The sequence below is a fragment of the Cucurbita pepo genome, chromosome LG04, assembly GCF_002806865.2.
Source record: "Cucurbita pepo subsp. pepo cultivar mu-cu-16 chromosome LG04, ASM280686v2, whole genome shotgun sequence".
Classification (NCBI taxonomy): domain Eukaryota; kingdom Viridiplantae; phylum Streptophyta; class Magnoliopsida; order Cucurbitales; family Cucurbitaceae; genus Cucurbita; species Cucurbita pepo.
This window is the reverse complement of record NC_036641.1, coordinates 1,120,426-1,143,971: the sequence shown is the minus strand read 5'-3', so window position 1 is coordinate 1,143,971 and position 23,546 is coordinate 1,120,426. Positions and strand designations below refer to the sequence as shown.

The window sequence follows — 23,546 nt, the reverse complement described above, 5'->3', positions numbered from 1 at the left end:
ACACAGATTGAAAACAGATTGAAAATATATTGGAGCATGAACCAAAGCATGAACAGAAGAACCAGAATCATCCTATCATAGAAACAAGAATCACAAGTTCTCTTAAAGAAAAAATCCCAAAAACTCTGACTGTGAAGGAAGAATTATATGAACTTATGCAACAACTGATTGTCATCAACAAATGAGGCTCAGGCACAACAGATTCAATCACCAGACGGATAATGAATATACCTAAGACAGTAAACACAATTTTCATAGACCAAACACAACTGAACTGATAATGACGGGACTCGTTCGAATGCAAAACCCAAATGTACAAATAGGAACGCGTAGAAAGCCTGAGTCCGTAAGACCTTTATAGAAGACTTCTGCTATACTGGAGAATGAAATGGAATAAGAAGAAACTCGGTGTATCGAACTCAGCAGTCGCATCCAGATGATCTTCGCTGATTGTTGGTTGCAACATCGATCGTGTCGGGCAAGTATCTGCAATAACATGGCAACCATCAATCAACAAAGGTTTTGTGAAAGTGAAAGTTAATAGACAGAAGGTGGACCAATGAAGCATTGATGGTACAAAATTTGAAGCAACGAAGTTAGAGAATTTTGAAGAGCAATTAGGAAACACAGCCATTTAGGAAGAACTAGATTCTACATATCCACAGCCTCGGGTCAAAATTACAAACTAATTCTACTGCTAGAGCTAAACTATATCTCATCGTTACGTTTGCTATAAGCTATACGATGCATTTGGGATCCTGCACACATGAAAAACTGGGTGAGTTTTTCCAATCGACGGTTAAGAACCACGACCCTCCACAATGGTATGATATTGTCCACTTTGAGCATAGACTCTCATGACTTTGTTTTTTGTTTACTCAAAAGGCCTCATATCAATGAAGATGTATTCCTTACTTATAAACTCACGATCAACCCTTTAGTTAGCCGATGTGGGACTCCTCTTCCAACAATCCTCCCCTTGAACAAAGTACACCATAGAGCCTCCCTTGAGGCCTATGAAGCCCTCAAACAGCCTCCCCTTAATTGAGGCTTGACTCCTTCTCTGGAACCCTTGAACAAAGTACATCCTTTGTTTGACACATGAGTCACTTTTGACTACACCTTTGGGGCTCACAACTTCTTTTTTCGACATTTGAAGATTCTATTGACATGGCTAAGTTAAGGGCATGGCTCTGATTCCATGTTAGAAACCACGACCCTCCACAATGGTATGCTTTTAGTTTACCCAAAAGGCCTCATACCAATGTAAATGTATTCTTTACTTATAAACCCATGATCAACCCCTATTAGCCGATGTGGGACTCCTCTCCCAACAATCCTCAACATCAACACCTATATCAACTCGAGTTGTTATTGCTGGGTGAATTTCATGATTATGTAACGAACGGTTACTTTGCTTTGTATTTTATGTACGCGTTCATCAAGTAACTGAGAATAGAATTCAGAAAGACTGAGAGTTAATTATATATTTGATTCTCAGAAATTATGGTTTGGCATATGAACTTACATCTCTTCCTCTTCCCCACTCTTGAGGGCATTTTTCGCAATGCATTCGAAAGCTTCTTCTACGTTAATGCCTTCTTTGGCAGACGTTTCAAAGTATGGAATATTTCCTTTCGACGCGCACCAAGCTCGTGCCTTTTTCTCTGAGACCTGAAATATTCAGAAAAACAGAACATTTCACTATCTTCTGGAGATAGAAAGAGGAAATGATACAGTATAGAAAATTAGGTAATACTTACAACTCTACTGTTTCCACCATCAACGTCGACTTTATTTCCTAAAACAACGAAGGGAAAATTTTCCGGGTCTGAAGGGCTCGCCTGCAGATGGTTTTACAAAAATGTCAAAAGATGTTCAGGTTTCTTTTCAACTTATTTGAATTCTTCTAATGGCTTTGAGATAATCAATGAACACAGATGAAAAAACCTGTANCACAGATTGAAAACAGATTGAAAATATATTGGAGCATGAACCAAAGCATGAACAGAAGAACCAGAATCATCCTATCATAGAAACAAGAATCACAAGTTCTCTTAAAGAAAAAATCCCAAAAACTCTGACTGTGAAGGAAGAATTATATGAACTTATGCAACAACTGATTGTCATCAACAAATGAGGCTCAGGCACAACAGATTCAATCACCAGACGGATAATGAATATACCTAAGACAGTAAACACAATTTTCATAGACCAAACACAACTGAACTGATAATGACGGGACTCGTTCGAATGCAAAACCCAAATGTACAAATAGGAACGCGTAGAAAGCCTGAGTCCGTAAGACCTTTATAGAAGACTTCTGCTATACTGGAGAATGAAATGGAATAAGAAGAAACTCGGTGTATCGAACTCAGCAGTCGCATCCAGATGATCTTCGCTGATTGTTGGTTGCAACATCGATCGTGTCGGGCAAGTATCTGCAATAACATGGCAACCATCAATCAACAAAGGTTTTGTGAAAGTGAAAGTTAATAGACAGAAGGTGGACCAATGAAGCATTGATGGTACAAAATTTGAAGCAACGAAGTTAGAGAATTTTGAAGAGCAATTAGGAAACACAGCCATTTAGGAAGAACTAGATTCTACATATCCACAGCCTCGGGTCAAAATTACAAACTAATTCTACTGCTAGAGCTAAACTATATCTCATCGTTACGTTTGCTATAAGCTATACGATGCATTTGGGATCCTGCACACATGAAAAACTGGGTGAGTTTTTCCAATCGACGGTTAAGAACCACGACCCTCCACAATGGTATGATATTGTCCACTTTGAGCATAGACTCTCATGACTTTGTTTTTTGTTTACTCAAAAGGCCTCATATCAATGAAGATGTATTCCTTACTTATAAACTCACGATCAACCCTTTAGTTAGCCGATGTGGGACTCCTCTTCCAACAATCCTCCCCTTGAACAAAGTACACCATAGAGCCTCCCTTGAGGCCTATGAAGCCCTCAAACAGCCTCCCCTTAATTGAGGCTTGACTCCTTCTCTGGAACCCTTGAACAAAGTACATCCTTTGTTTGACACATGAGTCACTTTTGACTACACCTTTGGGGCTCACAACTTCTTTTTTCGACATTTGAAGATTCTATTGACATGGCTAAGTTAAGGGCATGGCTCTGATTCCATGTTAGAAACCACGACCCTCCACAATGGTATGCTTTTAGTTTACCCAAAAGGCCTCATACCAATGTAAATGTATTCTTTACTTATAAACCCATGATCAACCCCTATTAGCCGATGTGGGACTCCTCTCCCAACAATCCTCAACATCAACACCTATATCAACTCGAGTTGTTATTGCTGGGTGAATTTCATGATTATGTAACGAACGGTTACTTTGCTTTGTATTTTATGTACGCGTTCATCAAGTAACTGAGAATAGAATTCAGAAAGACTGAGAGTTAATTATATATTTGATTCTCAGAAATTATGGTTTGGCATATGAACTTACATCTCTTCCTCTTCCCCACTCTTGAGGGCATTTTTCGCAATGCATTCGAAAGCTTCTTCTACGTTAATGCCTTCTTTGGCAGACGTTTCAAAGTATGGAATATTTCCTTTCGACGCGCACCAAGCTCGTGCCTTTTTCTCTGAGACCTGAAATATTCAGAAAAACAGAACATTTCACTATCTTCTGGAGATAGAAAGAGGAAATGATACAGTATAGAAAATTAGGTAATACTTACAACTCTACTGTTTCCACCATCAACGTCGACTTTATTTCCTAAAACAACGAAGGGAAAATTTTCCGGGTCTGAAGGGCTCGCCTGCAGATGGTTTTACAAAAATGTCAAAAGATGTTCAGGTTTCTTTTCAACTTATTTGAATTCTTCTAATGGCTTTGAGATAATCAATGAACACAGATGAAAAAACCTGTATAAGGAATTCTTCCCGCCAGTTGTTAAGGTTGTCAAATGATTTCATTGAATTGACATCATACACCAGAACGCAGCAATCAGCACCTCGGTAAAAAGCAACACCAAGACTTTGGAACCGTTCCTGGCCTGCTGTATCCCATATCTGTAAGGCATAAAGGAACAAATTACATTTCTAGCCATTGAAAAACGGGGCGTATCGAGTCTCTTTGTTGCTTGTTGGCTTCATGGGTTTACATTAAATCTATATGCCACAGCTCTCAGGAGATGGCAATGAAATGCTACTAAATGGGAACTAATCACTCGAGGTTAAACCGAGTCCAATACACGAAACAATGCAGCCTTCATAGCCATGTTCTTGCTAATCATAAATGATTACAACACAAGTATCCATTTCGAAAGGTCATCCAAGAAATTGGTATCTTCCCAGATGGATCGATCGAGTTCATAACATTTTCCATATGAACACACACTAGATTGAGGTGCCTTTGTGCACTTTTTGATCACTATCAATTCACGGGAATTCACCAAATTCTAATAAAAAAGAGCATCACCACGAACCTGCAAAGTGAAAAGTCTATCTTCGAATTGCACCTCTTTAGTCAAGAAATCAGCTCCAATAGTGGCCTTGTATTGATTACTAAACTTCTTATTCACATATCTGTTTTTCAAAGCTAAAGAAAACCACACGGAGAATCAAGAAACTGATACTCTATAAACTAGGAGAATCATTACAAAAAAAGAAACACGAATGGAAAATGTTGCATTATAACATAGTTATAATTCAATGATCAAGCAGGATACTGGTTCATCAAAGAGGTCTTCCCAACCCTGCAAATTCAAAGCCAAGTTTCAAGTTATCATAGATTTAGACTTCAAACAAACCAGAATACAGCAACCCATATCAAAACCTACAAATAACAGCCTAATCGTTTGAATTTTCTCCAGTNGTATGATATTGTCCACTTTGAGCATAGACTCTCATGACTTTGTTTTTTGTTTACTCAAAAGGCCTCATATCAATGAAGATGTATTCCTTACTTATAAACTCACGATCAACCCTTTAGTTAGCCGATGTGGGACTCCTCTTCCAACAATCCTCCCCTTGAACAAAGTACACCATAGAGCCTCCCTTGAGGCCTATGAAGCCCTCAAACAGCCTCCCCTTAATTGAGGCTTGACTCCTTCTCTGGAACCCTTGAACAAAGTACATCCTTTGTTTGACACATGAGTCACTTTTGACTACACCTTTGGGGCTCACAACTTCTTTTTTCGACATTTGAAGATTCTATTGACATGGCTAAGTTAAGGGCATGGCTCTGATTCCATGTTAGAAACCACGACCCTCCACAATGGTATGCTTTTAGTTTACCCAAAAGGCCTCATACCAATGTAAATGTATTCTTTACTTATAAACCCATGATCAACCCCTATTAGCCGATGTGGGACTCCTCTCCCAACAATCCTCAACATCAACACCTATATCAACTCGAGTTGTTATTGCTGGGTGAATTTCATGATTATGTAACGAACGGTTACTTTGCTTTGTATTTTATGTACGCGTTCATCAAGTAACTGAGAATAGAATTCAGAAAGACTGAGAGTTAATTATATATTTGATTCTCAGAAATTATGGTTTGGCATATGAACTTACATCTCTTCCTCTTCCCCACTCTTGAGGGCATTTTTCGCAATGCATTCGAAAGCTTCTTCTACGTTAATGCCTTCTTTGGCAGACGTTTCAAAGTATGGAATATTTCCTTTCGACGCGCACCAAGCTCGTGCCTTTTTCTCTGAGACCTGAAATATTCAGAAAAACAGAACATTTCACTATCTTCTGGAGATAGAAAGAGGAAATGATACAGTATAGAAAATTAGGTAATACTTACAACTCTACTGTTTCCACCATCAACGTCGACTTTATTTCCTAAAACAACGAAGGGAAAATTTTCCGGGTCTGAAGGGCTCGCCTGCAGATGGTTTTACAAAAATGTCAAAAGATGTTCAGGTTTCTTTTCAACTTATTTGAATTCTTCTAATGGCTTTGAGATAATCAATGAACACAGATGAAAAAACCTGTATAAGGAATTCTTCCCGCCAGTTGTTAAGGTTGTCAAATGATTTCATTGAATTGACATCATACACCAGAACGCAGCAATCAGCACCTCGGTAAAAAGCAACACCAAGACTTTGGAACCGTTCCTGGCCTGCTGTATCCCATATCTGTAAGGCATAAAGGAACAAATTACATTTCTAGCCATTGAAAAACGGGGCGTATCGAGTCTCTTTGTTGCTTGTTGGCTTCATGGGTTTACATTAAATCTATATGCCACAGCTCTCAGGAGATGGCAATGAAATGCTACTAAATGGGAACTAATCACTCGAGGTTAAACCGAGTCCAATACACGAAACAATGCAGCCTTCATAGCCATGTTCTTGCTAATCATAAATGATTACAACACAAGTATCCATTTCGAAAGGTCATCCAAGAAATTGGTATCTTCCCAGATGGATCGATCGAGTTCATAACATTTTCCATATGAACACACACTAGATTGAGGTGCCTTTGTGCACTTTTTGATCACTATCAATTCACGGGAATTCACCAAATTCTAATAAAAAAGAGCATCACCACGAACCTGCAAAGTGAAAAGTCTATCTTCGAATTGCACCTCTTTAGTCAAGAAATCAGCTCCAATAGTGGCCTTGTATTGATTACTAAACTTCTTATTCACATATCTGTTTTTCAAAGCTAAAGAAAACCACACGGAGAATCAAGAAACTGATACTCTATAAACTAGGAGAATCATTACAAAAAAAGAAACACGAATGGAAAATGTTGCATTATAACATAGTTATAATTCAATGATCAAGCAGGATACTGGTTCATCAAAGAGGTCTTCCCAACCCTGCAAATTCAAAGCCAAGTTTCAAGTTATCATAGATTTAGACTTCAAACAAACCAGAATACAGCAACCCATATCAAAACCTACAAATAACAGCCTAATCGTTTGAATTTTCTCCAGTACTATCAACCAAACAAGACAAAAGCCCCTTTTCCAAAAAGTAAACAACAAAAAGAAGCAAGAAAAATCCAAGAAACTCAAAGCATGAAGCAATTCAAAATCGGAGTAGACAGAATCTTGAGACCCCATTTGAATCCCGGCCAGATCAAAGGGCAGCAAATTCAAGAATCCACAAAAGAAAATTCCCAAAGCTCGGGAAGTAACGATCTGAGTGGATCCACGAGTATTGAAAAGAAATCCGAATATTAAAAGATCAGAAAGAGAAGAAGAAGAATAAGAAGAGGGATTTGCTCACCCGCTATCCCCAAGGATTATGACCTTCAAGAGGGTTCTTCTGCGGGAAGGCATCGTAAGGGAAAAGGGATCAACTCAAATCTGTAGACAACACAGAGAGAGAGAATTGGAAGAACAGAGGTTTCGAGTCTCTCTCTCTCTCTCTCTGATTAGAAGACGAAGCCAAGCTGGAGGGATCTGTGATTGGGAAAGCCTACGAACATTTTCATTTCATTTCCCCCATTCTTCTTTTTATTTCAATAATAATAATTATTATTATTAATTATTATTATTATTATTATTATTAATTATTTATTATTATTATTATTATTATTATTATTGTGTATTTAAAATAATAATAATAATATATATATAACTGATCTGATTAGTTATATTTTTAAAAAAATGTATTACTAGAGATGATCACTGGAGGTTGTCGTGTAGTGGTGGGTACTAGTCACTAACGATGGCTTTTAATAGTTAGAAATGGTCGTTGTATGCATCAATTGCCACGATGGTCGTTGGTCATTGTTGCTGATAGTGATTGCCAAAGATGTTGTTAATAGTGGTCGTCAACGGTAGGCACAACAGTGTGAGGGTATTTTGGTCATTTCTAACGTGAAAATTTGAGAGATTTTTAAACATAATAATAATTTACTAAGAAGTAATTAATGACATATTTTACGAATAATTGAGTCTCTTAGGTTAGAAATTCTATTATAACCAATAATCATAATAATAATTTACTAAATTATTAATTTGTATTTAATAAATATTTTTTTATCTAATTAATATTTTTTAAAAATTCATGAAAGAGTTGGACAAAACATAAATAAGAATTAATAAATAAAAAATCAATTTTAGCTCCCTAATTTTCATAAACTAGATTATGCCGGCTATAGGATATGCAAAAGGTCGAAGAGGAGGATGACCCCTATAAGATGAGAGGTAGCAGCACTTGTAGCTAGACTAGACCCTACAACCACCCTGAGTTCGAGTCATTTTAGGCCATGATGCAGACCATATTGGTCATCCTGTAAGCCAACAACACAAGAGGCTAGGTATTTGTGAGATTTTAGGAGGTGCGACTCTTGTATCTTTAACGGGACCTTGGAGGATATGACGGTGGTGCAACTATGGATGTTGTCGATGGAGACGATCTTTTGTTTGATGAATTGCCTGAATGACCAGAAAGTGTTGTGTGCATCGCTTATGTGCAAGTTGACGCTGAAATATGGTGGCAGTCCATTCAGGATATCTTTAGTCTGGATGAAGGTGTGATCTTCTAGTTTAAGTTTAGGGAAGCATTTTGGAAAGTAAATTACTTAAAGGTGGCCCGACTTTAGAAACAATGGGAATTCACCTGTCTCATGTAGAATGAACGCTCCTTCACTAATATGGGAGAGAGTTTATGAGAATGAAGACCCCGTGGTTGGCACAAAGATGAATATGACTTAGAGGTTTGCCTTAGGCTAGAATGAGAGGATCGGTCGTGTGGTTAAGGTCATAGCCTCTACCACCTATGTTGTTGCTCTAAGAGCGGTTAAAGCTATGAAGGAAACTATAGCTGGAGAACTTTGAGGGCTAGTAGCACTGACAACCATAATAGGACAGAAGCTGCGATATGACCAAACAGAACCACACTATTAGCCACCGATGCGCCAACAATAATAGTCTGGCAAACCCCGCATGAACCCCGGGCATGGTCAGCAACCAAGCTGATAGGGNAAAAAAAAAAAAAAAAAAAAAAAAAAACCTCTGTAATGTGTATAGTAGGAAACACAGGAGACGATGTTTGGGCCAGATTAGAGTATGCCTCAGGTGTGGCCAAAATGGACACATTGCCATGACTTGCCTAGAAAAAAGCATTGAGAACCCGATTAGCCAAGACACCTAGGTGGGGAGGCCTATGCAGACCCACTCCCAAGTAAGAGCATACTAGAGACGTTGAAAACTCCGACACAATAGTGACAGACACTTTGTCTGTTATGGGGCATCTTGCTCTCAACTTTGTTTGATTTGGGGTTTACCCCATTCTTTATATATGTTTTCATTTGCTAATCAGACAGAAATTCAGTTAGAACCTTTATTGCATGTACTCTATGTTAATACCGCAGTAGGAGTAGCTTAATTGCAAGGAATAGAGTGAAGGGGGTTAAGGGTCTATTCAAGGTAGACCGCTATATATAACTCTGATAGTTGTTATATGAGTGATTTTGATGTAATATTCGGGATGGATTAGTTAGCCAAGAACAATTCGAGTATAGACTATCATAGAAAGAAAGTAGTGTTTTCACCACCGTCACAAACCAACTTCAAATTTAAGGGCACTTGTACTGGAGCTATCCCAGGTAGTCTTTTTATGTTGAAAGTGGAGATGCTAATCTAGCAAGGAGTCTAGGGTATATTGGCTAGTGTCATAGACACAAAGAGGGAAGTAAAAGTCTCCATACGTCATTCCAATGGTGAACGAGTTGTCAGATGTATTTCTGAAAGTTTATCATGAGTACCCCTTTCTCGAACTGTAGACTTTTGCATAAAGCTCGAATCGAGTACTAGCCTTATCTCCAAGACCCTGTACCGCATGGCACGAGTATAATTGAAAGATCTCAAAGTACATTTACAAGACTGGTTGGATAAGGGTTTCATCCGCCCTAGCGTGTCCCTTTAGGGTGTGTCTGTGTTATTTGTCAATAAGAAGGATGTATTGATAATAATGTTCTCCATTCTCCAAGATAGATTCTGGTCAGACTACCATCAAATTAAGACTATAGAGGGGGATGTCCTAAAGACAACATTCAAAACGAGATAAGATCATTATAAATTTGTGGTCATGTCTTTTAGATTAACCAATGTCCTTATAGTGTTCATGGAGTTGATGAACCAAGTGTTCAAGAAATGTTTTAGACACATTTTTATCGTGTTCATTGATGACACCTAAAATGGACTAGGAACACAAGGTATACCTCTGGAAAGTCCTGACAATCATAAGGGAGAACTTACTGTATGCAAAATTCTCCAAGTGTGAATTATGGTCACGGAAGGTCCCGTTTCTAGGGCATGTGGTGTCAAAGGATGGGGTTTCAGTGGACCCCAAATAGGTAGAAGTAATCACCAAGTGGGTTTATCCCGACTACCGTTATTGAGGTAAGTAGTTTGGTGTTTCATACGAGACTTTGCCAAGATAGCCTCACTACTCTTCTAATTGACCAAGAAGGGTGTCGTGTTGAAACACAGGTGAGTGACACGAGCCTAGTGCTCATGGTTTGAGAGGGTTTAGAAGATTATGTGGTTTACTGCGACGCCTCCAAGGAAGTTTTGGGGTGTGTGTTGAATGATTAGGAGTAGAATTGCACCAAACACGAATCAAACCATACGGGTTGGGTTGGGTTGGGTTACTCGGGTTTTTCGAACACCAATAAAGCATGATATGAGGAAAGAGAAAAGGCATAGTGTGGGCCAGGCCCATATTGATTAAGCCCACAGCGTTGATTGAAGATGAAGGCCCAATCCATAGTTCAACTTCTGATGAGCTTTCACTTCAATCGAACAAACTTCAGCAGTTCAGCTTCTCTCTAGTAGTTGTTCTTCTTTGTTCACAGGCAGTTCAAAGCTTGCTTTTCTTTGCTGGTCGTCTCAAGATCTCTAAGATTCAAATCCTTCGACCATGGCTCAGACTTTCATCAAGAAGGACGACGACCGCGATGACGAAGGTACTGCGCTTTCTCCACTCCCTCGAATGTCCTTTCATTTGCACCCATAATCACTCTAATTCTTCTTCTCTCATTTCAATTTTACTTAATTCCTCAACTTGATCCTTCCGGACTTCTGGATCAGTCTTTTGGATGGTAGATCTATGTGTCTTCGTCGTTTGGTCTTGCCTTTTGCGTTATGTTTTAAACTTGAAGGAACTTGGTCTTTGAGTTCTCTTTGATCCAATTTGGTTCCGTTTATTCTAGTTGAGTTGTTGGATTGCAGTTTGTAATGTGCCTGTTGCTTTGGATACGATATCGTTTTGTGTATTTTCCATCTCTGTTGTGCTTTTTTGTTCATTTGATGACTGGATAAGATAGTGCTGTTGTTTGGATCTTCTGTTCCGTTTGGGAATTGCAATTCTGTATCAGCACGAGGCAGTATGATGTTTACTCTTGGTTTCTGGCATTTACAGATGAATATTCTCCGTTTATGGGGATTGAGAAGGGTTCTGTTCTTCAGGAAGCTAGGGTTTTTAATGATCCTCAGTTAGATCCAAGAAGATGCTCTCAGGTATAGGTTTTGTGCTATGGAATTACTTGCGATAGTTTCCCTCTGACTTCCCTCATACTACACAATTCTTCTGTATTCATAGTTTCTGCTGGGTTCATGTCTTATTTTTTAGGTTATCACGAGGCTTTTATACCTTCTGAACCAGGGTGAAACCTTCACAAAGGTCAGTTTGATGTTGTCTTGGTGTCTCATTTCTTCTTTTTTCCATTTAATAGCACATCCTTCATAGGTATTAGTATTAGTTGATGCATTTTCAATGCGTTAGTTTTCAAGGATGTTGAGTTTGACTGATGGATGTTTGTATAATTTGTTCAAATGTTGACAATGCACAACAATCTTGTTAACAGATTGAAGCCACCGAAGTTTTCTTTGCTGTGACAAAGCTTTTCCAGTCAAGGGATATAGGGTTGAGAAGAATGGTTTATTTGATGATAAAGGAACTGTCTCCATGTGCTGATGAGGTTAACACCATAATCAGGTTAACTTGAATTTTTCTGTAGTTGTACATTCAAAATTATGAACTGACACATTTCATTTCATTTTTAAAGGTTATTATTGTGACTAGCTGCCTAATGAAGGACATGAATAGTAAGACTGATATGTATCGGGCAAATGCCATTCGTGTGCTTTGTCGGATTACAGATGGAACCCTTCTTACCCAGATCGAGAGGTATCTGAAACAAGCAATTGTAGATAAGAATCCTGTGGTAGCTAGTTCTGCCTTAGTTAGTGGTATTCATTTGCTCCAGGTATTAATTTTCCAAACACAAGGATATGCATCTATGAGCAATTTTTTCTATCATTTTCTCTTACATTTCTTCTTTGCAACTTCTAATGGCAGACAAATCCAGAAATTGTCAAGCGGTGGAGTAATGAGGTCCAGGAAGCTGTTCAGTCAAGGGCAGCACTTGTTCAATTTCATGCTCTTGCCTTACTTCATCAAGTATGTTAGATCATCCTCTTGTGTCCGTTTTTGGGTGTTATGTTGAATGCTGGAGAATGTTATTGAATTGAACTTCATCATTTGATGGTTGCAGTGCATAGAAATTTAAACTTTTTTATGTTAATTTGTGCTATCAAGTTTTGATAAATATGCATTTTATTTTCTGTGATTTTCCTAATGGAAAGAGGAAGAGTGGAGGTATTTTTTTTTTCTTTTTATTTATAAAGAAGACTAAATACTAGCCATTATTGTTTCTAGCTGGAGCGTGTGTGTACATATACGATTATGGCATTTTGTTGGTAATATCTAAATATTCAATATTTAATGGTTTTATCAAAAGGAAAAAAGTATTTATTTCTGATTAAGTTTTAATCTTTTGACTAATTTTATCTAATACATGGGAGATGATGATATGGAAATCTTAGCCAATTAAATGTAAGAACCTTCATAAGCTCCTAACCCTTAGTTCACAAATGCAAAAAAACCCCAATCAATTTGATTTCATTCCAAGTGATGGTAGCTCTTGGGAATTTGATCTAACAATCTGATTGAAGAATAAGACCTTTAGATCTAAATATCCAAGAACCTCAAAATGGTAAGGAATCACTCCAAGGGAAAGTAAGATCTAGATTATCTTGTTGATCGAATATCGCAAGGCAAGAACATTTATTTGAGATTTGAATCACTCCACAAGCAAGATTGATCATGTCAGACTTGAATGATTCTACACACAAAACCTAAACGGCATAGAATTGCAATAGCCCTTGGCCAAAAGAAAGCACAAAAGCTCTTTTTACTACATTTCCCAAGTCTACCTTACAAAGTCAACATACATGGCTTTATATAGCTTCAAAATGAAGACCCTTGACTTTCTATGAGGTATCTCAAGAGTTGTAACTTTCATACTTTATGGCCATAATTAGCCATTGTGTAAATGTAACCTTAAAGTAAATAAAATGTCTTAAAATACATCAATAAAATACCATAACTCTAGATTATCATCCACCGAAAATTTGTAACCATCCAAGAATGAATGAAGTTTCATTCTTCTTTAATGAGGCATGAATTGCAACTTCTTGTGATAATTTGAACAATATTTTATTCACATCTTTTGCATTGATTGAGATGTCTTGGTTTATATCATTCTCCACTCCAAGAGGATTCATCCTCGATTCTATATGTGAAGTTCATATTGCATGATTGAGATGCCTTGGTTCAGATATCTGATGATACCAAAAATTGTTAGATGTTTAGTGCAATATAATATAAAAATTTGCGTTTAGAATTAAAAAAGATTCTATGAGTATTTGTCGACATTGATAATCCTATCATTGTCATATTTGGCCTCATCCATTATTTCTGCCTATGTAATGTTTTTTTCTTGAAGCATTCATGTTTGTTCTCACTTTGATTATTGAGGTATTTTTTATTAATTTTTCGTTTTGGAGGATGGTATTTCTTGTTCTCATAATCTTTTTTGTTGTGTACATAATTTCAAGCAACTAGATTCCAGTCACATGTACCTGTAAATAACTTTTCGATAAAAAAAAATAACTTTTCAATAAAAACGTAAAGTACACAGGTTTCACCCTGAGATGAAGGAAGGGAGAGATAATGAAAGGGATATTTATGATGTGTGATTATTGTCTTCCACTTTGCCTTTGAGATTGGTCATTTTGTTACTATTTTATGATTACTCTTTCTGGAGTACGTTTTTTAGCAGCCACTTTTCCCTGTTGTGGGTTGGCTTTTTATCCCCCGTCATCCACTCTTTTTGTTCCTTTCCATACCAATGAAATTCTGTCCTTTTTTCTAAAAGAAAGATTCTGCTTATGCAATCTGATGAAATTATAATTTGTTTTCTACTTGCAGATACGTCAAAATGATCGTCTAGCTGTTAGCAAACTGGTTACTAGCCTGACAAGGGGTACTGTTCGGTCTCCGTTGGCTCAATGTCTCTTGATTCGCTATACCAGTCAGGTATGTAATTTCCTTCTTCTTATACATGATGGGGCTTTGCTTCTTGTTCATTATCTTATTTAGGGTTTTGCAAGCAGGTTATTCGTGAATCAGCTACCAGTACTCAAACTGGTGATCGGCCGTTCTATGATTTTCTTGAGGGTTGCCTTCGGCACAAAGCAGAGATGGTGATCTTTGAAGCTGCCAAAGCAATCACTGAGCTGCAGGGTGTGACAAGCAGAGAATTGACTCCAGCCATTACTGTTCTTCAGCTTTTTTTAAGCTCCTCAAAGCCAGTGCTGAGATTTGCTGCTGTTCGCACTTTGAACAAGGTAACATCTTCAACTATTCACTTTTCAAACATGATTCATTTTCTGTTCATTTCTCTTTTGATATTTTGAAAATATATTGTCTTGCAGGTGGCAATGACTCATCCATTGGCTGTCACTAACTGCAATATTGATATGGAGAACTTGATTTCTGATCAAAACAGAAGCATTGCAACTCTTGCAATAACCACACTTCTAAAAACAGGAAATGAAACAAGTGTGGACCGTCTGATGAAGCAGATAACAAATTTTATGTCAGATATTGCAGATGAGTTTAAAGTTGTTGTGGTAGAAGCTATTAGATCTTTGTGTTTGAAGTTCCCATTGAAATATAGATCTCTGTGAGTAATATCTTACACGTTTTTTTGTCTTGTCTAAAAAAATATCTTTCAAGAATTTGTGATTATTCAATATTTATATGTATTATTTCAGGCAATATATGTTTGATTTATGAGTGTTGGACATCTTTCTTTTGTCACTCTTTTAGGATGAATTTCCTTAGCAACATTCTTAGAGAAGAAGGGGGCTTTGATTATAAAAAAGCTATTGTTGATTCAATTGTGATTCTGATAAGAGATATTCCTGATGCTAAAGAGAGTGGGTTGCTTCATTTGTGTGAGTTCATTGAAGATTGTGAATTCACCTATCTTTCGACACAGGTTATTCACACATTTTTACATTATTTCAGGATCTGTTAAGCTCTAATTCTTATTGCCTTCATGTTCTATATGATCTTTATAAGTTATTTAATTTCCCATAATATCAGATCCTTCACTTTCTGGGGATTGAAGGACCCAAAACATCTGATCCTAGCAAGTATATAAGATACATATACAACCGAGTACATCTTGAAAATGCAACTGTTCGTGCCAGTGCTGTGAGCACATTAGCAAGATTTGGTGTTACAGTTGAATCGTTAAAGGTACAAATTCCGTCTCCCTTTCTTGTAAGTTGTATGAACTCTATTTGTTATTCTTATCACTCAACTAACTATGTTGCTTTTACTTCTCTCTGTACAGCCCCAAATATTTGTTCTGTTGAGACGATGTCTCTTTGACAATGATGATGAGGTATCTTATTTGTCACAATTGTTGAGGTTTCCATGCGTAGATTGTTTTAAAAATTCTGGCGTACTTTAGATTTGATACCATTTTATATATGGTTCTAGTTTGAAACTGTATATTGAATTTCTTGTACAGGTTCGAGACAGGGCCACCCTATACTTGAAAACACTTGGAGATAATGATGCAGTTACTGAAACTGATAAGGATGCCATTGACTTCCTTTTTGGGTCTCTGGATGTCCCACTGATCAATCTAGAAACAAGTTTGAAGAATTATGTAAGTTATTTCAGTGAGTTTATCAAGTACCATGGAGATCATCGCTCATGTGTTCTGCCTATGGATGTAGGAGCCTTCTGAGGAACCTTTTGACATTGATTCTGTGCCCAAGGAAATCAAGTCTCAGCAACTTGCTGAGAAGAAAGCCCCAGGTAAAAAGCCAACCGGCCTTGGTGCTCCTCCAACTGGCCCAGCAGCCACTGTTGATGCATATGAGAAGCTTCTTTCTTCGATTCCACAATTTGCTGCCTTTGGGAAGCTTTTCAAGGTTCGATTGTTTCTATCCTTAATCATGCATGGTGGTGTTTGCGCTATATATGTATATATATTTTTATTAGTACTTCTTCAATGTTGAAATTGTGATGGTATTGATCTTTTCAGTCATCAGCACCTGTGGAACTTTCAGAAGCAGAAACGGAATATGCAGTTAATGTTGTTAAGCATATTTTTGATAGCCACGTTGTGTTTCAATACAACTGCACTAATACAATTCCAGAACAACTACTCGAAAATGTATGGGCTAATTCAAGGAAAATAGTATTCTTTTCTTTTTTGGTTAAACTGCATCCAGATTTGTATAATTATTTCTGCCTTCTGCCAGGTCACTGTTGTTGTTGATGCGTCTGAAGCAGAAGAATTCACTGAAGTGATATCCAGACCTCTCAGATCACTTCCCTATAATTCACCTGGACAAACCTTCGTGGCATTTGAGAAGCCTGAAGGGGTTCCTGCTGTTGGGAAATTTTCAAACATGTTGAGATTTATTGTTAAAGAGGTAATTTGCAGAAATTTTATTAAACCAGAGTTTGCGAATATCACAATTTGACATTAGCGCATCTGCATACTATTATTTTACAAAAAAAAAAGGAAAAAAAAAAGAAACTGGGAATAGAGATTCGATAGCACAGGAAAAATATGGGCCTGAGTGAGAAATTGAATATTTCTAATTTAATTCCGTTGTTAGGTTTGAGTTAACTCATGAATTTAACCTCCTTGAAAACTATATTTGGAGATAAAATTAGTTCGTGAAGTATGCTCGTTAAATGATTTTGATTTCGTATTTCACTTCTTTGGTCTAGGTTGATCCAAGCACTGGGGAGGCTGAAGAAGATGGAGTGGAGGATGAATATCAGTTGGAGGATCTGGAGGTTGTTGCAGCTGATTACATGTTGAAAGAAGGAGTCTCTAATTTTAAAAATGCATGGGATAGCTTGGGTCCGGACTTCGAGAGAGTTGACGAATACGGTCTTGGACCAAGGGAAAGCTTGGCTGAAGCTGTAGGTGCTGTCATAAATCTTCTCGGCATGCAGCCCTGTGAGGTTAGTAGTCGTATTGCATAATCATCCAGGGAAAATAATTTGACTACAATTTTATTAAGCTTATATTTATGCAGTTTGAGATTCGATAACCTTGATATGAATGCTTTGCCAAATTCCATAAACAACTACTTTATGAAAAACTTCTTTTTTTAGTTTTCAAAACTTAACTTGGATTTTGGATTTTGGATTTTGGATTTTGAAAACATTTATGAAAAATAAGCCAAGCGAAAAAAAAAGTTCATTATTGTAGTGTTTATAAGCTTAGATTTTAGATAATTTTAATTCATGGATTAGCAACTATTTTGAATTATTGGTCTTTCCATTCAATTCATGTTTGCTCTCTCTTTCAGGGAACCGAGGTTGTTGCAAGCAACTCGAGATCACACACCTGCTTGTTGTCTGGAGTATACATTGGCAACGTGAGGGTACTTGTGCGATTATCGTTCGGAATCGATTCTTCAAGAGAGGTTGCAATGAAGCTGGCTGTTAGATCATCAGATGAAATTGTTAGCGATGTCATTCACGAGATAGTTGCGAGCGGCTAGTTGGCACTGTAAGGAAACTAAATCTTATTCATTTTTGTTTGTGAGCAAAATTAGGTCACAGGTTTCGGGATGGGCTACGAAAAGGGTCAAATCTTGTATAAAGAGTTTTGAAGTTTGAGGCAAACTCCATTCAGGACATGGGCATCATCGTCATGGGAGCGTTTGTTGAATTAGTTTGAGTCTATATTTGCTCATCCCTGTTTTAATGGTCGACTTTGAGAGTCATTTCCTCATCTTGCTATTCGACACGTCTCGCTCCGCTCCGTCGTGCTCTTCCCTTAGAGAAAAAATGACTGATATGGTTGTCCTCGTTACTCACTCCGTGTCTATTATATGTGAATGTGATGGTTTTTCTCAAATCGATCTTCCAAGTACCGTTTGCCTTTCTCACCGAAGTCGGCATTTGTTGGTTTGAGAAGCTGTCAAAGTTGAATTAATGAGGGTTATGCTGCTACTTGAGTTTAGTTGATTGATGAGTTGTTGTGGGCAAGGAATTTAACTTGTTGGATGTCTATTAGCAAATTGTTGTATTTTTTGTGATGTAAAAATGTTTGACAAACATACTTGAATAAATGAATTTTCTTTTTTAGGTTAAATTACAAATTTAGTTGTCTTTTATTTTTGAATTTTGATTTTTTTTTCTAATTTTAAGGTTTTATTGAATATAAAATTTAAATTTATATATAATTAATTAATTAATTTTAAATTTTTTGAATTATTTAGAAAACTTATTAGACAAAATTGATTTTATTAGATATGTTTTAAAAGTTAAAAAATGAAATAGTTTCAATTTTTAAAGTTTGGATAATTTAATGATAATTTCATTTTAAAAACCGGCTTCTTTTGAACCAAAGAAAAAAGATATATATATATATATATATATATAGTGTTAAAAAAATAGTCTCTAATTCAACCATTTTTCAGTTATACCCAATAATAACTGAAAATTTGCATTACATTATTATTTATCATAGAGTAAAAGTTGACAAGAAAGAAGAAAGCCATTTTCATCATATATTTGTTTGGAATAATCAATCATGTTTGTTAATGCTCTGAGATGGTCTAATTTGGAGAGAAGACGACTATGGATTTACATACCAACAATACAATTTGAAGGATTTCACCATGAGTTTGCATCCATACACTAAAAACACAGCCCAAGGAAGCCTTTTACACAAAATACACCTCTTCCCTCCTTAATTTACCTTCCTCTGACCTCCAAAAGCCCAAATCTACATACAAGTAGTGCAAAAATTAAACATATATACTTTATGAACTTGGGAATAAAAGTAGCTACTAATTATCCGAGCTAGATTTTGATTATTGATATGCATAACTATTATCGTTCATCAATCAGCAGAAAGGGTCTCGGACTGTTTCCGATCACCATAGAAGTTTAATTGATTAGATTACAAATTTGTTTTCTACGGTTTGAAGAAGAAGGTTAAAAATCAGTATCAGTCTCTTTCGTTTGAATTCGTTTTCAAAGTTAAAATTCATCAGACCATAATTTTTATTTCATGAAATCAATTCCCAACCTTAAAACAGGTGATATAGATATTGTGTACTTTTTTAGCATGATTTGGACATTTAAATATGTAACGGCCCAAGTCCAAACCCACTGCTAGCAGATATTATCTGTTTTGGCCCGTTACGTATTGTCGTTAGGCTCACGATTTTATACGCATCTGCTAAGGAGAGGTTTCCACACCCTTACAAGGAATGCTTCGTTCTCTTCTCCCACCGATATGGGATTTTACAGAATACCATGTTAACAAACATACTAACCTTCAGGTTTGAATCCCAACTTCCTGTACATAAAGCACTTCCATCAGCAGACAAACCCAAGCAAGTAATTGGCCCTTCATGTGAGTTGTGAAGTGTTCCCAAGTTCAAAACCATCTGCAATCATCAAAATTAATGATAGGTATCATTTCACCCAAATATATAGCCTGCTAAAGGATCCAGTAATATTTAAAGGAAATTTCTTTTTTAACTTAGGTATGCTACCGAAAAGTATTCGACAAGAGGTTCGTCGTCTTCATGGACGTATTTTGAACAAGGTGGATGTTCTAGTATTCTTATTGACATTAAAACATGAAATACCTGTGCAAGTAAAGTGTCCCACACATAGCAATCGCCATTTTTGTATCCAGCAAATAAAAGCCTTCCAGATATAGAGAATGCAATGGAGGTTACATGTGGGTTGGTATCATCGCTGTGCAGCTGATGGTAAACTTGGAGAACATGCCCAGTTCTGATATCATATAGTCTGCAAGTTCCATCATCAGAACCAGTTCCAAACCGGTTACCATCCGGAAAGAACTTTACTGTATTAACATCTCCGTCGTGTCCGTGGAATGTCTGCACTGCTCGACTAGCTACCCGAGTGTCCCAGAGGCGAGCAGTTGCATCACAAGAACCAGAAATAAATGTGTTGGATCCGCTAATAGATACACTAAAACATGCATAAAAACAAAATAGTCAAACAACTACAGAAGTAATATGAATAATCCAAATATACATGTATTCGCATTAGATAATTATAATCATCCATCTTTACAACATAAATCAAATGGGCTAATGGAAGGGAAAACGTAATATAAGCAAGAAAACAAGTTAATGAAACAAATAGCATAGTCATAATGGAACTTTATATCATACCATAATAAGCCCGGACAACCGAATTCCAATGAACTCGATTGTTCATCTCTAAATGAAATTCATAAGGATGTTATGAGAAAAATACCTTGATACATCTGCTGTATGCCCGGATTGAAATTCGCCTCCGAAAACAGACGTTCGAAGTCCAGTAGTAATATCCCACAAGACACAAGTCTGATCCCCAGAACCAGTAATGAGGTGATTATCATCATCTGGAACATATTGACAACAGGAAACATACCCTTTATGCCCGCTAAGAGTTCTAGACACTGGCAGATTGCCATCCCTGTCATTTGGAGAGTTGAGGTTGAAGATAGAACAGACACTGTCCAGACCACCACCCGCTACAGATTGACCAGAAGGCGAGAAAGCGCAAGTCATGACCCATGGACAAGGTAGCTTTATGGCATGAGTCTTCTGGCTTGTTAGAGCATTCCACACTATTAAACGCCCATCTTTAGATGCACTAACAATTCGATTCCTCTCCGAAGTCCAATCCAACGAGTACACCTGCAGGAGTTACAGCAATTATTTTCCAACCCCAATGGAGAATCTCAGAGTTAAATTGAAGAGAAACAGAGACTTGATCATCGAATGAAAAACACCGAAGCGCAAGAGTAGAAACCATTTTTGATATCTAGGCTCTATAGTTTAGACAATGAGTTGAGTACCATTAAATGACATAAACAATCGGAGTAAGCTATCTCTTGTAGATAGTTTCTAATTCCATCATTTTGCTTATAGGCCTATCCTCCCTACAAGACTATGAAGTAATAAATGAACTAATTAAACAATCCCTACGAAATCAGCTACTCTCAACCAGATAATCCAGAAAAAAACACTTTCAATGGTATCATGGTGTAATTCAATCCTAACATTCTTCCAACATTCGTTTACACTAAAGAAATGATTTAAGATCTTGTTCACGACACAGTAAGAAGATTTCTACAACAGTCAACGTTAAAAAAAGAACACGGCTATCCTCGAAGTTATCCACAAAAAGAAAACGTACCTTTCCAGTATGACCCTGCAAAGTCCTACAGCAGACGAGATCCGTAGCTCCGAAACAGACGGGACGCTTCCCCTGAGACCTCGCAAACGCAGCTACTGCAGAATCAACCACCAAAACGGATGAGATCTAAACNAAAAAAAAAAAAAAAAAAAAAAAAAAAAAAAAAAAAACAACAACACAGCCGAATAAAAAAAGAAGTTACAGAGTGATCAAGAAGCTCACCGTCAGTGTCGAGCAACGAACGCCTCTTCTCTTTCAAGCGTTCTCTGAGAGAGTTGACCATCTCAATGGCCGCCACATGCCGCTCCTTAAGCTCGGAAACAGACATTTTGCTTGAAAACAGAAACTTCAACCAAGAAACGCCATCGACACGCCCAAATCGAGCTTCAATGAAGCCGTAAACACTGAAATGAGAGAGGAAGAAGTGAAATTAAGGCGAAATCGTCGAGAAATCTAGGGTTTAACTAGGGTTTACAGGTGCAAGAATGGGCGAAAAGATTGAAGATCGTCTGTGAAGAAGAAGAAGAACAGAGGGAATTTTTGGGCCGATCGAGAGGAAGACGAAAAGAGACGAAGCAAAGCTGAAAAAATGAAGATTTTATTTATTTTATTTTATTTTATTTTATTTAAATTTTACTGTAAACCGCCGGGCCCACATTGTCCCACGTGTTGTACTAATAACAGGTGTAAAGACACCGTGTCATGTGGGACCACCAAGGCTCTAATCCCATAGGCCAACTCCATGTTACTATAATTGTGTTCATTTATTAGCCCCAAATATAATTATTATACTTCATTTTTAATTTAATTAAAATCTAATAATTACTTTTTATAATTTGATGAAATTCTAAAAGAAATATTCCTATTGGTCGATACTTTTTAAGATTTTATCCAATCATTATAATTAATTCAAATAGAAACTAAATTTATAATTTATTTATAAAAAAAAAAATCAACCGAACCAGTAGTTTGTTAGAAACGTCATTTATTATTCCATATAAGACTGAAACACGAAATATTTAACCTCTTTTTATAAATCCATTAATATTTCACAAGATGACTGTATATTGATCGATCTTAATCTTGTTGAGTTATAAACTCCTGTCTACGAGAGTATGGGTGAGAGTGACTTTTCTAGTCGGTTCAGTAAGTCTGCTAGTTTTTAGACTACGACATGAAATTCACTCATTTCCTACATACGAGTAAATACATTAGTTGTTCTCTTCGGTACTAATTTTGAGATTAACAATGGACCCCACCTTTTCACTCTGCTCGAGAGAAATTTAATTTATGATTGGATCATAAATAAATTATTCATCAAAGAATTAGTTGTACTTTACGATTGTGCGGCACTCACTTCCTAGCAACAAGTGAGTTAAACCTATTCGTTCTTGCGTCGCTTACGGCCAAGCGACGTATACTCGAACCTCTAGCGCCGGTTCAAGAAGAAAGTTTTAGAAAACAGGGGCAGAGAGATTTCGGAAGAGAGTTTTGAAAGCAAGATTTGAGAAATTGAAATGGGTGTTATATGGGAATGTAAGCAAAAGACAACAACGACGACGACTTACTGCATATAACTATCGGGTAGGGAGAAGTTGACAACTCGTGAATGAAACTATGATTAATTAAAAAGTTTAATTAATTAATTTTGTATTAAGTTCGTCGCGACGTCTTTTAGCTGGCTAATAATAACATTGATCAATTTGAAGGTTCAAATTAATATTTACTGTATTAGATATTAGGTATATAAAAGAAAAATATTTTTAGGTATCTGAAGCTAATCTATTTGTGTAGTCCCTCCATAAAGTAAATTTCCTCTACACACGCTAGTAGCTCCCCAATATATTACTTATATAGTCCCTTATCCACTCTCAGGACGGGTTTGTTTTACACACAATAATATATACTTAATCAACTACTCGTGTAGTCTCTCGTCCCCTCTCAAGGCGGGTTATTATATACA

At 36.9% G+C, this 23,546-nt stretch overlaps 4 protein-coding genes across 6 annotated transcripts; 1 reads left to right on the top strand and 3 right to left on the bottom strand.

The window, feature by feature from the left end:
• Positions 1-49: 49 nt before the first annotated feature.
• Positions 50-1,856, bottom strand: LOC111792309 (ras-related protein RABG3f-like; the record flags this gene model as incomplete). The annotated part of the gene is made up of 3 exons (XM_023673686.1): positions 50-486; positions 1,529-1,674; positions 1,764-1,856. Coding segments are annotated over 3 exons (306 nt in total), but the record flags the coding sequence as incomplete, so codon positions are not given.
• A 148-nt stretch (positions 1,857-2,004) lies between these two features.
• LOC111792307 (ras-related protein RABG3f) lies at positions 2,005-7,435 on the bottom strand. Of its 2 annotated transcripts, XM_023673684.1 has the most exons (7): positions 7,229-7,435; positions 6,790-6,816; positions 6,547-6,646; positions 5,984-6,130; positions 5,797-5,877; positions 5,562-5,707; positions 2,005-2,441 (listed from the first exon to the last, which is right to left on the bottom strand). In XM_023673684.1, exons 1-7 carry the CDS (start codon positions 7,279-7,281, stop codon positions 2,375-2,377), a joined length of 621 nt encoding a protein of 206 aa, XP_023529452.1. In that variant the 5' UTR covers positions 7,282-7,435; the 3' UTR covers positions 2,005-2,374. The 2 variants fall into 2 exon arrangements, with proteins under 2 accessions (XP_023529452.1, XP_023529453.1); XM_023673685.1 differs by lacking the exons at positions 5,562-5,707; positions 5,797-5,877; positions 5,984-6,130; ... (1 more) ...; positions 6,790-6,816; positions 7,229-7,435 and adding exons at positions 3,484-3,629; positions 3,719-3,799; positions 3,906-4,052; positions 4,469-4,568; positions 4,712-4,821.
• Positions 7,436-10,749: 3,314 nt separating this feature from the next.
• Positions 10,750-18,503, top strand: LOC111793291 (coatomer subunit gamma-like). Of its 2 annotated transcripts, XM_023675114.1 has the most exons (18): positions 10,750-10,919; positions 11,375-11,472; positions 11,585-11,635; positions 11,820-11,933; positions 12,021-12,221; positions 12,314-12,415; positions 14,288-14,395; positions 14,473-14,706; positions 14,794-15,044; positions 15,191-15,362; positions 15,470-15,625; positions 15,723-15,773; positions 15,903-16,043; positions 16,114-16,311; positions 16,425-16,556; positions 16,645-16,818; positions 17,123-17,362; positions 17,713-18,503. In XM_023675114.1, exons 1-18 carry the CDS (start codon positions 10,874-10,876, stop codon positions 17,905-17,907), a joined length of 2,664 nt encoding a protein of 887 aa, XP_023530882.1. In that variant the 5' UTR covers positions 10,750-10,873; the 3' UTR covers positions 17,908-18,503. The 2 variants fall into 2 exon arrangements, with proteins under 2 accessions (XP_023530882.1, XP_023530883.1); XM_023675115.1 differs by lacking the exons at positions 10,750-10,919; positions 11,375-11,472; positions 11,585-11,635 and having other exon boundaries at positions 11,820-11,950.
• A 386-nt stretch (positions 18,504-18,889) lies between these two features.
• On the bottom strand, positions 18,890-22,174 carry LOC111793886 (guanine nucleotide-binding protein subunit beta-2-like). Its single transcript, XM_023675953.1, has 6 exons — positions 21,806-22,174; positions 21,584-21,678; positions 20,657-21,081; positions 20,014-20,365; positions 19,696-19,809; positions 18,890-19,139 (listed from the first exon to the last, which is right to left on the bottom strand). The coding sequence occupies exons 1-6, from the start codon at positions 21,909-21,911 to the stop codon at positions 19,104-19,106; spliced, it is 1,128 nt and encodes a 375-aa protein (XP_023531721.1). The 5' UTR covers positions 21,912-22,174; the 3' UTR covers positions 18,890-19,103.
• Positions 22,175-23,546: the final 1,372 nt, after the last annotated feature.

What these genes read in the sequence shown, in the direction of transcription:
- LOC111792307 (XM_023673684.1), bottom strand. Translation starts at nt 7,281, where the DNA reads ATGCCTTCCCGCAGAAGAACCCTCTTGAAGGTCATAATCCTTGGGGAT. An exon ending in AAGACCTCTTTGATGAACCA is followed by an intron (nt 6,647 to 6,789) that starts GTATCCTGCTTG and finishes TTTGAAAAACAG; the next exon opens with ATATGTGAATAAGAAGTTTA. An exon ending in ATAGACTTTTCACTTTGCAG is followed by an intron (nt 6,131 to 6,546) that starts GTTCGTGGTGAT and finishes TATGCCTTACAG; the next exon opens with ATATGGGATACAGCAGGCCA.
- LOC111793291 (XM_023675114.1), top strand. Translation starts at nt 10,874, where the DNA reads ATGGCTCAGACTTTCATCAAGAAGGACGACGACCGCGATGACGAAG. An exon ending in ATCCAAGAAGATGCTCTCAG is followed by an intron (nt 11,473 to 11,584) that starts GTATAGGTTTTG and finishes CTTATTTTTTAG; the next exon opens with GTTATCACGAGGCTTTTATA. An exon ending in TCGGCATGCAGCCCTGTGAG is followed by an intron (nt 17,363 to 17,712) that starts GTTAGTAGTCGT and finishes TCTCTCTTTCAG; the next exon opens with GGAACCGAGGTTGTTGCAAG.
- LOC111793886 (XM_023675953.1), bottom strand. Translation starts at nt 21,911, where the DNA reads ATGTCTGTTTCCGAGCTTAAGGAGCGGCATGTGGCGGCCATTGAGATG. An exon ending in TTCGTTGCTCGACACTGACG is followed by an intron (nt 21,679 to 21,805) that starts GTGAGCTTCTTG and finishes TTGATTCTGCAG; the next exon opens with TAGCTGCGTTTGCGAGGTCT. An exon ending in GGGACACTTTACTTGCACAG is followed by an intron (nt 19,810 to 20,013) that starts GTATTTCATGTT and finishes TGATGATTGCAG; the next exon opens with ATGGTTTTGAACTTGGGAAC.